We start from the raw sequence: 12,695 nt of genomic DNA, 5'->3' as shown, positions 1-12,695 counted from the left end.
AGTAGTAGTGATATAAATGTTGCTCTCAGTAGTAGTAGTCATAGTAATAGTAGTGGTATAAATGTTGCTATCAGTAGTAGTAGTCATAGTAGTAGTAGTGATATAAATGTTGTTATCAGTAGTAGTAGTCATAGTTTTAGTGGTATAAATGTTGCTATCAGCAGTAGTAGTCATAGTAGTAGTGGTATAAATGTTGCTATCAGCAGTAGTAGTCATAGTAGTAGTGGTATAAATGTTGCGATCAGCAGTAGTAGTCATAGTAGTAGTCGTGGTATAAATGTTGCTATCAGTAGTAGTAGTCATAGTAGTAGTAGTGATATAAATGTTGCTATCAGTAGTAGTAGTCATAGTAGTAGTAGTGGTATAAATGTTGCTATCAGTAGTAGTAGTCATAGTAGTAGTAGTGGTATAAATGTTGCTATCAGTAGTAGTAGTCATAGTAGTAGTAGTGGTATAAATGTTTCTATCAGTAGTAGTAGTCATAGTAGTAGTAGTGGTATAAATGTTGCTATCAGTAGTAGTAGTCATAGTAGTAATAGTGGTATGAATGTTGTTATCAGCAGTAGTAGTCATAGTAGTAGTCGTGGTATAAATGTTGTTATCAGCAGTAGTAGTCATAGTAGTAGTAGTGGTATAAATGTTGTTATCAGTAGTAGTAGTCATAGTAGTAGTGGTATAAATGTTGTTATCAGTAGTAGTAGTCATTGTTTTAGTGGTATAAATGTTGCTATCAGCAGTAGTAGTCATAGTAGTAGTGGTATAAATGTTGCTATCAGCAGTAGTAGTCATAGTAGTAGTGGTATAAATGTTGCTATCAGCAGTAGTTGTCATAGTAGTAGTAGTGGCATAAATGTTGCTATCAGTAGTAGTAGTCATAGTAGTAGTAGTGATATAAATGTTGCTCTCAGTAGTAGTAGTCATAGTAATAGTAGTGGTATAAATGTTGCTATCAGTAGTAGTAGTCATAGTAGTAGTGGTATAAATGTTGCTATCAGCAGTAGTAGTCATAGTAGTAGTCGTGGTATAAATGTTGCTATCAGTAGTAGTAGTCATAGTAGTAGTAGTGATATAAATGTTGCTATCAGTGGTAGTAGTCATAGTAGTAGTAGTGGTATAAATGTTGCTATCAGTAGTAGTAGTCATAGTAGTAGTAGTGGTATAAATGTTGCTATCAGTAGTAGTAGTCATAGTAGTAGTAGTGGTATAAATGTTGCTATCAGTAGTAGTAGTCATAGTAGTAGTAGTGGTATAAATGTTGCTGTCAGTAGTAGTAGTCATAGTAGTAGTAGTGGTATAAATGTTGCTATCAGTAGTAGTAGTCATAGTAGTAGTAGTGGTATAAATGTTGTTATCAGTAGTAGTAGTCATAGTAGTAGTAGTGGTATAAATGTTGCTATCAGTAGTAGTAGTCATAGTAGTAGTAGTGGTATAAATGTTGCTATCAGTAGTAGTAGTCATAGTAGTAGTAGTGGTATAAATGTTGCTATCAGTAGTAGTAGTCATAGTAGTAGTAGTGGTATAAATGTTGCTATCAGTCGTAGTAGTCATAGTAGTAGTAGTGGTATAAATGTTGCTATCAGTAGTAGTAGTCATAGTAGTAGTAGTGATATAAATGTTGCTCTCAGTAGTAGTAGTCATAGTAGTAGTAGTGATATAAATGTTGTTATCAGTAGTAGTAGTCATAGTAGTAGTAGTGATATAAATGTTGCTATCAGTAGTAGTAGTCATAGTAGTAGTAGTGATATAAATGTTGCTATCAGTAGTAGTAGTCATAGTAGTAGTAGTGGTATAAATGTTGCTATCAGTAGTAGTAGTCATAGTAGTAGTAGTGATATAAATGTTGCTATCAGCAGTAGTAGTCATAGTAGTAGTAGTGGTATAAATGTTGCTATCAGTAGTAGTAGTCATAGTAGTAGTAGTGGTATAAATGTTGCTATCAGTAGTAGTAGTCATAGTAGTAGTAGTGATATAAATGTTGCTATCAGTAGTAGTAGTCATAGTAGTAGTAGTGGTATAAATGTTGCTATCAGTAGTAGTAGTAGTGGTATGAATGTGTTAAGATTATTATTTGTTGGCATTAAAGTTTAACTGTTCAAAGCAGCGCGACTTGGTTCCTCCCACATCCAGGGAAGATATGCCGTCCTCTGCTTCTGATTGGCTAGTGCTCTCGTTCCAGGTGACCGTCAGGAGTGTTGCTATTGACTACAGGTTCACAGTTATAGGTAGCTAGCCAATGTGGAATGACTCTTAATCAATCCTGTGAAAAATTTAAGATGTTTACGTAATGGCAGGGTAAAAGCAGTTTTCTACGTATTCACAGGGCAACACAAGGTGTGGGGGGTTGGGGGCGGGGACAACAACACTGTGGCTGCATTAATGTTTGTAAAAGGAACTGACGGAAATTCACTCTGGAAAGCCTGCATTGTAGCAGGGGCCGGACCTTAATGTTGGCCTGCAGTAACCTCCTCAACGCCTGCACTCATGCATCTCATCACAGGACACCTGGGTGGCAACAAGTGGGAGCCAATCAGAAGCCGAGTCGGGCGGGTCTTCCCAGAATCTGGTGGGGAAACAACCAGTCAGAATATGTGTTTCTCTGAACTCAAGTTCAAATGATTTCATGGAGAAGAATCATCAAATATTTACCGGTGCTGTGTAGGATGGCTAATAAGCTAATGTTAGCATGTTAGCTGGGATGAGCTGGATCAAGCCAATCATGACCTGATCCAGACTGACCTGTAGGATCAATCTGGATCAAGCCAATCATGACCTGATCCAGACTGACCTGTAGGATCAATCAGGATCAAGCCAATCATGACCTGATCCAGACTGACCTGTAGGATCAAGCAGGATCAAGCCAATCATGACCTGATCCAGACTGACCTGTAGGATCAATCAGGATCAAGCCAATCATGACCTGATCCAGACTGACCCGCAGGATCAATCAGGATCAAGCCAATCATGACCTGATCCAGACTGACCCGCAGGTTCAATCTGGATCAAGCCAATCATGACCTGATCCAGACTGACCCGCAGGATCAATCAGGATCAAGCCAATCATGACCTGATCCAGACTGACCCGCAGGTTCAATCTGGATCAAGCCAATCATGACCTGATCCAGACTGACCCGCAGGATCAAGATGAGTCCTGTCTTCTAACAATAATAAAACTCGTCTGTGTCCATGTGGCTGAGCTGGCGTTCAGCTTCTCTTCCACTTTATTTAATCACTGTCATTTTATTGTGATTATTCAGACTGATTCACTTCCCGCTGCTGAGAGGTTTGTGTGTGTGTGTGTGTGTGTGTGTGTGTGTGTCTTCATGAAAATATAATTGGTTTCCAACTCAGCGATAGCACCCCAACCTCTCAGTCTATTGCTGTGGTGTGTGTGTGTGTGTGTGTCTTGTTTCATCTAGCAGCGGAACAATGAAACACTTGTAATAATCAGCCAGTCATTTGTCTCCATAAACAGTGTGTGTGTGTGTGTGTGTGTGTGTGTGTGTGTGTGTGTGTGTGTGTTTGTGCTTGTTAATCTGTGTGTGTAAGCGCGTGAGCGTGTTTGCATGTTGTTGAAAGGCGATGACAGTTCTTCTCAGCGGCTGAAAACCTCTAATCTCCTTGTTTTCTCTGAGTGACGTTGAAGTATGTTGGATGCATACACACACACACGCACACACACACACCACTGTGTAACTTACACTCCTCACCTGCAGGAGGTGCTGTTGAAGAGAGCCGCTGACCTGGTGGAGGCGCTCTATGGGATGCCACACAACAACCAGGTACCGTTGCCCTGAAGACTATTGACCAGTACGAGATTCACAACTTGGAAATGTCCAATTTACCAGTTTCAAGGAGGTTGAGATAACAAAACTTTTCATGTCAAGAATAAAATTAGGATGTAAACAGGTGGCGACAGATAGTATAATGTCACTACGAACCAAAATCATGGTATCATAACCCTTGATCCCGCTCACACGTAAGCACAGCAGGGGTCACATGGTGGTCATGTTATTTAACGTAGAAGAAATTTTCGTAACTAGAATGAAAATTTTCATCACAATTCAGATTATTTTAAATTTTGAACTGTATTGTAGCACAAAGAAATGAACTTTTATTTGGAAGCTATATCAACTTCCTGTCTTCCTGCAGGAGATCATCCTGAAACGAGCTGCAGACATTGCCGAAGCCCTCTACAGCGTCCCACGGAACCACAACCAGATTCCATCGCTAGGCAACACTGCCTCCCATGGCATGATGGGCGTTAACTCCTTCAGCGGTCAGTTGGCGGTCAACGTGTCTGACACAACACAAGGTAGCAGCGAAGACGCGCACCTGGGTTTTGACTGACATTTGGTGAAGAGTCCATCATGTCATTGATTGTGTTCTAGTTGGCTACAGTCGTAACACCAGCAGCGTGTCACCTCGAGGATACGTCCCTAGCTCCACCCCACAACAAAGTAACTATGGCAACACTGTTAGCAACAGCATGAATGGTTACGCTAACAACGGCATGTCAAACCTGGGAGTGGCATCTTCACCTGGCGGCTTCCTGAACAGCTCATCAGCCACCTCGCCCTATGGTAGTAAGTATCAAGGTAAATACTACAATGACATCACAAACACTACTCCTCCTCCTCTGGTGTGATGTCATCAGTTACAGGTTAAATGACTCTGTGTGCTACAGTTGTTCCCTCCAGTCCGACCATGGCGGTGTCCAACTGCAGTTCCTCCCATGGAGTCTTCTCCTTTTCTGCTGCTGTCAAACAGAAGAGCGCCTTTGCTCCCGTTGTCAGGCCTACAGCGTCCCCACCTCCTCCACCAAACTGCTCTGCCAACAACGCCAACGGACTGCAAGGTGACTCCTCACCCCTAACTTGCACTTCCTCCCTCCCTCCTCCTGATGTTTTAATGTACCTCTGTTTCCAGATGGGAGGGAGTGGTCAGGGCTGCCTCCTGCTCTGTGATTGGTTAGTAAATTCAACCTCAAGGAGGTGGTGTTAAACATCTGAGATTCAATTGCTGACTGGTGACTGGTGAAGTCAACAATTAGTAATCAGATGATTTTCACAAACACACACACACACACACACACGCAATACCAGTTGTATCACATGGAAAGTGACAAACCAATACATATTTTATTCAGCACAACCCACAGACACATCCACTACACACACACACACACACACACACACACACACACACACACACACACACACACACACACACACACCTAAAAGCACATACATGTGTGTGCACATACACAGGCATTGGTGGACAATGGGTTTGTGATGTCAGTGATTCTGACAGAGAGGTTTGTTGAGAGTTAAATATGTATGCTGAGCTCTTTCTCACTGGCAGGAAGGCCACTATTGGTGTGTGTGTGTGTGTGTGTGTGTGTGTGTGTGTGTGTGTGTGTGTGTGTGTGTGTGTGTGTGTGTGTGTGTCTGTCTGTGTGTCTGTTTGTGTCTGTCTGTGTGTTTTGACACAGTTTCTTTTTAAAGATATTTGTAGTTGATAATCATTAACGGCAGCTGAAAGTATTCCAGTAGAAAAAAATTCTGCAAAATTTTATATATACACACACACACATACTGTATGTATTTATGTGTGTGTGTGTATGTGTGTGTGTGGTGGGCGGCCTGGTGGAGCAGTGGTCCTCACTGTGGCCCCCCAGCAAGAAGGTTGTGGGTGGAGCCCCGGCTGCAGCACGGGGTCTTTCTGGGTGAGTCTCCATGTTCTCCCTGTTCCTGCTGGGTTCTCTCTGGTACTCCAGCTTCCTCCACAGTCCAAAGACATCAAGAGGGACCAGGTTAATCCAGACTCTAAAGTGACCGTAGGCGTGGCTGGGAGAGCCAATGGTTGTCTGTCTCTATGTGTTGGCCCTGCCATGGACTGGTGACCTGTCCAGGGGGAAGGCTGCTGGGATAGGCTCCACCCCCACCACCCTCAGCAGGAGGAGAGGGGGAACATGGAGGGATGGAGGGATGGATGGATGGATGGATGATGGATGGAGGGATGATGGATGTATGGATGGATGAATGGATGGATGGATTGATGAATGGATGATGGATTGATGGATGATGGATTGATGAATGGATGGATGAATGGATGGATGGATTGATGAATGGATGATGGATTGATGGATGATGGATTGATGAATGGATGATGGATGGATGATGGATTGATGGATGGATGATGGATGGATGGATGGATGGGTGGATGGATGGATGATGGATGGAAGGATGAAGGGATGATGGATGGAGGGATGATGGATGGAGGGATGATGGATGGGTGACAGACACACATAGTTTTTCTCCCATCAGCCTTCATGAGCTCAGTTCAATAATGTCCTCCTCTAAACCTCCACCTGTCTCCTAGACCCCATCCCAACTAAGCTGCTCCAAGACTCTCTCCCCTCGTTAGCCCCTCCCTCTTAGATATGATCAATGTGACGCTGGTATCTGGTTCCGTCCCTCAGTCCTTAAAGTAGCAGGAATTAAACCCTCCTCAAAAACAAGCCGGGATCCAGAAGTTCTACCAACTACAGACCAACATCACATCCTCCTTTTCTCTCCAAGGTTCTGGAGAAAGCAGCTGCTAAACAGCTCTGTGACTTCTCCACAGCAACAGCTGATTGCAGGATTCAGTCAGGTTCCAGGTTCATCCTAGCACAGAAACAGAACTAGTCAGAGTTACCAGTGACCTCCTACTGGTACCAGATGAGGGACTGGTCTCTGTGCTGGTCTGATTAGATCTCAGTGCAGCTTTGGTACCATTGACCACCATATCCTTCTACAGAGACTGGAACCTGTCACTGGTATTAAAGGGACCACACTAAACTGGTTCAGGTCATATTTACCAGGTCCATCTCAGTTGGTACAGTTAATGATGGTTCCTCTGAGACCACTACAGTCAGTTCTGGTGTTCCACAAGGGTCTGTGCTTGGACCAGTCCTCTTCACCCTGTCCCTGCTTCCTCTAGGTCACATGATCAGGAAACACTCCATTAATGTTCACTGCTATGCAGACGACACTCAGCTGAACTCATCAATGATCCACATGGAACAAACCAGCTGACTGAACTGGAGGCCTGTCTGAAGGACAGGAAACATGGAGGACCATCATTTCCTTTATTAAACTCTGATAAACTGAAGTTCTTGTGCTGGGCCCAAACACCTGAGGACCACCTGATCTGATGAGACAGGTACCCTGGATGGCACCACCCTGGCCCCCAGCACCACCGTAGGAACCTAGCAGTTCTCTTAGACCAGGACCCTTCAACTCCCACATTCAACAAATCTCCAGGACGCCTTCTTCCATCTACGTAACATTGCTAAGATCAGACACATCCTGGCTCAGGAAGATGCAGAAAAACTAGTCCCTGCTTTTGTCACTTCCAGGCTGGATTACTGCACCTCCCTCCTACCAGGCTGGACTAATAAGTCCCTAAAGACTCTCCAGCTGGTCCAGAACGCTGCTGCCCGCGTGTTGACTAGAACTGGTAGCAGAGACCAGGTCTCTCCTGGACTGCATCTCTGCATGGCTCCCTGTCAGATTCAGAACAGAATTTAAAATTCTTCTTCAACCATCAAAGTCCTCAACAGTCAGGCTCCTTCATCCCTGACAGAGCTCCTAGTCCCCTATGATCCAGCTAGAACCCTTCACTCCCAGGATGCAGGGTTCCTGCTGGTTCCTAGAGTTCTAACAGTAGAATGGAGCCAGAGCCTTCAGCTATCAGGCTCCCCTCCTGTGGAACCGTCTCCCAGTTTCAGTCCAGGACCCAGACCCCCTCTCTATGTTTAAGAGCAGACTTAAGACCTCCTCGTTGATCAGGCTTATAGTCAGGACTGCTTAGGCTGGCCCTTAGGCAAGGCAAGGCAAGGCAATTTTATTTGTATAGCCCGTTTTCACAAACAGTTTGTCTCAAAGGGCTTCACATGGCATCATAACAACATCCTCTGCCCTTAGACCCTCACATCGACTGAGGAAAAACTCCATAGAAAACCCTTTAGATCTGCTGCTCTAGGCTCAGACTGCTGGGGATCTCCCATGATGCACTGGGCTTCTCTCTTTCCTCACTGTCCTCCTATTTTTGTCATACATAAATCATACTCACACATATTATTAACTCATCTTTTTCTCCGGAGCCTTCGGGCTCCCCTCATCCCAGATCCTGGTGCTAATGGAGGAGGCTCCAGACCTGAAGAGGCTCCAGCTGCCACCCGTAGCTCCACCTGCTCACGTCCCCGTCTGTCCATCAGTCTCTCCTCCTTTCTCTCCCTCTTTATCTCTGTCCCTCTCATTCCTTCTGTCTCTCTGTCTTCCTCCATTCTCTGTCTTTGTCTCTGTCCATCAGTCTCTCCTCCTTTCTCTCCCTCTTTATCTCTGTCCCTCTCTTTCCTTCTGTCTCTCTGTCTTCCTCCATTCTCTGTCTTTATCTCTGTCCTGCTCTCCTGCTCTCTCTCCGTCCCCACTGATCCTGGATCTGCTCCACCTTCCTGCTGGTAAAGGAAGGTTCTGGTGGCTGCTGTTGCAGGATGTGCTGCTGATGGAGAATTGTTGGGTGGAGGTTCATTGAAGGAGGGAGGTGCTGGACCTGCTCTACTTGGACAGAGTCATGAGATAGCTTTTGTTGGGGTTTGGCACGATAGAAATGAAATTGACTTGATATGACTTGACATGTATGGATGATGATGGATGAATGGATGGATGATGATGATGGATGGATGATGATGATGGATGGATGATGATGAATGGATGGATGAAGATGGATGGATGATGATGGATGGATGATGATGATGGATGGATGATGATGAATGGATGGATGAAGATGGATGGATGATGATGGATGGATAATGATGATGGATGGATGATGATGAATGGATGGATGATGATGATGGATGATGATGATGAATGGATGGATGAAGATGGATGGATGATGATGGATGGATAATGATGATGGATGGATGATGATGAATGGATGGATGAAGATGGATGGATGATGATGATGGATGGATGATGATGAATGGATTGATGAAGATGGATGGATGATGATGATGGATGGATGATGATGAATGGATGAATGGATGGATGGGTGGATGGATGGATGGATGTATGATGATGGATGAATGGATGGATGATGGATGGATTTATATGGTTTCATAAGATCATAAGAGAACAAGTTTGAGGAACCTTCAGAATTTCAGGTCACACATGGTTGTCTCAAGTGTTTCCTAATAATCAAATGAACAAAAAGCCAAGCTGGTTTAGTGACTAAGACTCAAACAAACACAACAGATGAGCTGAAGAACTGACATGTAAGAAGAGAAACTATCAACACAAGAGAGATAATGTCCTAAGTCAGTCCGTGACCACTCCATAACAGGGCCCGACACGTCCAGACGGAATGTGACATGACAATATGAGGATAGAACTCTAGATCAGCTGCTTCAAAGGCCAGGATGAACCAGGGCTGCTACAGTCAACATGGCCATAGAGAAAGTTGTCAATGAACATTTGAGATCATTTTCCTACATGACCTGAAGTGAGTAAAACTAGCTGACTGCCAGCTGTTAGCTTAGTGCAGAGACTGTGGTTGCTCCAGCAGCAGATTAGCTTAATTCTTTCATAGTGGGCTGCAACCTGAGCAGCAGCAGCAGATTTCGGAGGTTTATCTCTCAGGATTGTGGTGGTGAATGATTCCATGCTGGATTAGTTTGGTCCTGAACAAACATCCTTGCCATCTCCAGGCTACGTCTGAAGCTAACGTGGATTACAAGCTGTGACTGAGCTGCTGCTGCTGCTGCTGCTGCTGCTGTCGTCCCTGTTCGAGCATGTTTTCTGGCTGTGGCGGAGGCAGGTCTCCTGAGACCCGCCTCCATATCACACTCTTTCCCTCTTTAGAAAAACACATCAGTGCCCTTCATTCCAGCATCTTGCTGTCCTTTTTCCTGCTGTCATGTGACCTCCTCACCCGCCTAAAAGCCCACAAATGTCTTCTTTACTGGTACTTAGGTCACGACTTCTAACTGATCAACCGTGGCTTTGCTGCCAGTTCTTTTTCCTTCTTTTGTTACAATGAAAAAGATTACCAGTTTGATAACTGATTGTCTTAGGGCAAGAGTCATTGTTCCCCTTGCATAACCTCCGCAGAACCTTCATGTAACCTTTGTGTAACTTCCACCGCACGTTCAAATAACATTTATGTAACCTTCACTTAACCTTCAAATAATCTTCACCAACTGTACCGCTCTCTGCTCCCTTAATTGCCCCCCACAGGGATAAATAAAGTTTTCTGAATCTGAATCTTGACCTTGGCCTAACCTTCATGTAACCTTCTCATAATATTCACATCACTTTTGTCGTAACCTTCACCTTACCTTCACCTAATCTTCATGTAACCTTCATGTGACCTTCTCTCTGTTTCCCGACTCTCTGCAGCCATGTCCGGCCTTGTCGTTCCTCCCATGTAGAAAACATTGGTCCTTGTCTCTTTCCTCCCTCTCAGGCCCAAGAGCCCCAGTCACCTAACAGGAGGAGGGGCTCAGGGTCTCTGGAGGTGGGGCTTCAGGCAGCAGCTGACCAGTCGGAAGGGAGTAGTGATACTGCCACAGAATAAAAAGAAGAACTGATTAACTAGACGGAGTTTTCCCCTCACTAAAGAAGAAAGACATTGGACTTGTCAGTTTCCTTTCTGTAATTAAAGTCGTAATGTTCCCATTGGAGAGAATCCAACCCTGTAAACATGTTTTATTTTGTGACTTTTATACATAAATGAATTGGATCTGATTGGAAGACTCTGGACATTGGAGGTTCCAAAGGGCCAGAACTGAACCTTCAATATACAAAGACTTCCCAGCACGCTGCAGAACACTCCAGAACAGATAACAGCAAGGACACCAATGAGGGTGCAAGGAGACATCAAGAGAAGGATCCAGGAAAGGAGAGGAAGGAAAGCCAGCAGTTAGGAAACAGAGAAAAGTGTTCGGCTAATCCAGACGAAGGACGTTTCCTGGAAAGAAACATGCTGAGGGTGAGCTACTGAAGAGCATGAGCCACCAGGACCTCTTCATCTGAGCAGTGACTCCGGGTGTGCGTTTCTGTTGTTATGGTGCCAAAAGTTTTGTTTGTGAATCCATTTTTTTTTATTAACAAATGAAAAGTTGTTTGCATTATAAGAGTTGTGTCTGGGTCTGGTGGGCAGGTCATGACCAAACTGTCAGTGTCAGTGCCACCCACAAAAAAGAAGATCAAGAACAAAAGTTGGGGATTTTTTATAAAAAAAAAAAGTTTTAAATTTACAAAGAAAAAATTCTGACTTTTAAATGAGTTTTTTGATTATAAACTTTTCTGTTCAATGCACAATAACGATCAAGAAGTAACTCGCTGAATTTCTGATGTGAACTTCGGACACGTGGTGACAGGACTCGCTTCTTTGGGGCCTTTGATTGTTATAATGACCTCAGTGCACTGACAGATAAAGAACAACAACTGAAAACTCTGCTTCCTTCTCACCTTGCCCACTTCTTCTGTTAGCCCCGCCCCCTGCCTGTCTGTGTTCCTACTCTTTATTTGGTTGTTTTTATGCTTGCACTGTAAAAACGATACTGTATCTTGATAGGCTACTGTAACTGTCTGTTTTCATGTTGAGAGCTGTCTCTTTGAACCCCACCCCTATGCACTTGAATCTCGCCCTGCACTTATAAGCCCCGCCCCTGTGTTTTCTCTGTGGGTAATTTGTGACTTTTGCCAAAGTTATCGCTTGCTGAATATTCCAGTGTCACCGTGGTTGATGACGCCACCGCTGCCTGCCATCGAGCTCACAGAGGAAACGTTTTCTACCATAAAGATTATAAATATGTATTTATATCAGATGGTTTTGTATAAATGGATGTTGAGTCCTGTCGTCTTCATTGGGCGTGTGTGTGTGTGTGTGTGTGTGTGTGTGTGTGTGTGTGTGTGTGTGTGTGTGTGTGTGTGTGTGTGTGTTCAACACTGAAAAACCACTATTGTTCTTTATCTTGACTGTGATGTCTTCACCTGTCAATCAAAGCTGAGGAGTCAATCAGCTCCACAATTCAGTTGTTTTAATATAAATGTTTGAGTGTTTGAATGTAACACAACAATTCTACACTTCAATAAAGTCGTTCTCAAAGACTCGCACTTCATTCCGCATGGAAACCAGTCGGAGTCCAGAAGGTTGTCCTGACCTGCCGACAGTCGTCAGGCCGTGGTTGGTCATGTGGCCTATCAAGTCTTAGCTGATTTCAAATTTCAGCCAGATGATTAAAGTCTGTTGCTGTGGACGATAAATGAAATCAAGTGGGCAAACGAGTGCTCATTAATGGTCTGCTCCTCTCACAAAAGAACAAAGAGCGCAGGGTTAAGATCAAAGAGATAAATCAGCAGCTCATTATTATGTATTACTCTTTGACTTCATGTCTCTTATTGTCCTCCGACACGTTATGTTTCTGTCTTCGTTTACAGATAATTATGTTTCCATGTTGGATGGTCAAAGTTAAAGCAGGAAAGTGGGAGAATTCCTGATATGTCCCAGACCAGGTTGGGGGAGCTGGACATGTACACGCGGACAGGACACCTGCCGCCGTCCCACCTGTGACACTGGCGCTAGTTGACCTTCATCACCTTGGCTTTTCTCTCTTTCCACACATTCGGTTTCTGACTAAAAATAAT

At 44.1% G+C, this 12,695-nt stretch overlaps 1 protein-coding gene across 7 annotated transcripts in view; it reads left to right on the top strand.

Annotated features, from left to right (window-relative positions):
• ebf3a (EBF transcription factor 3a) overlaps nucleotides 1–11,931 on the top strand; it is a 44,162-nt gene extending 32,231 nt beyond the window's left edge. For 2 of the 7 annotated variants that reach the window (XM_086194464.1, XM_086194463.1), the window contains exons 12-16: nucleotides 3,714–3,779; nucleotides 4,150–4,312; nucleotides 4,389–4,583; nucleotides 4,685–4,855; nucleotides 10,443–11,931. In XM_086194464.1, coding sequence (XP_086050590.1) covers nucleotides 3,714–3,779; nucleotides 4,150–4,312; nucleotides 4,389–4,583; nucleotides 4,685–4,855; nucleotides 10,443–10,474 — 627 coding nt within the window. In that variant the 3' untranslated portion in view covers nucleotides 10,475–11,931. Of the gene's footprint in view, nucleotides 1–3,713; nucleotides 3,780–4,149; nucleotides 4,313–4,388; nucleotides 4,596–4,684; nucleotides 5,084–10,442 lie in introns of those variants that run through there. The other 5 variants (XM_086194459.1, XM_086194458.1, XM_086194462.1 and 2 more) reach the window with 4 other exon arrangements.
• The last annotated feature ends 764 nt before the right edge of the window (nucleotides 11,932–12,695 follow it).

This window comes from Aulostomus chinensis, chromosome 23 (assembly GCF_037954235.1).
Source record: "Aulostomus chinensis isolate RoL2024-O1b breed Wild chromosome 23, RoL_Achi_v1.0, whole genome shotgun sequence".
In the NCBI taxonomy this organism is placed as follows: domain Eukaryota; kingdom Metazoa; phylum Chordata; class Actinopteri; order Syngnathiformes; family Aulostomidae; genus Aulostomus; species Aulostomus chinensis.
This window is presented reverse-complemented; position numbering and strand designations above follow the sequence as displayed.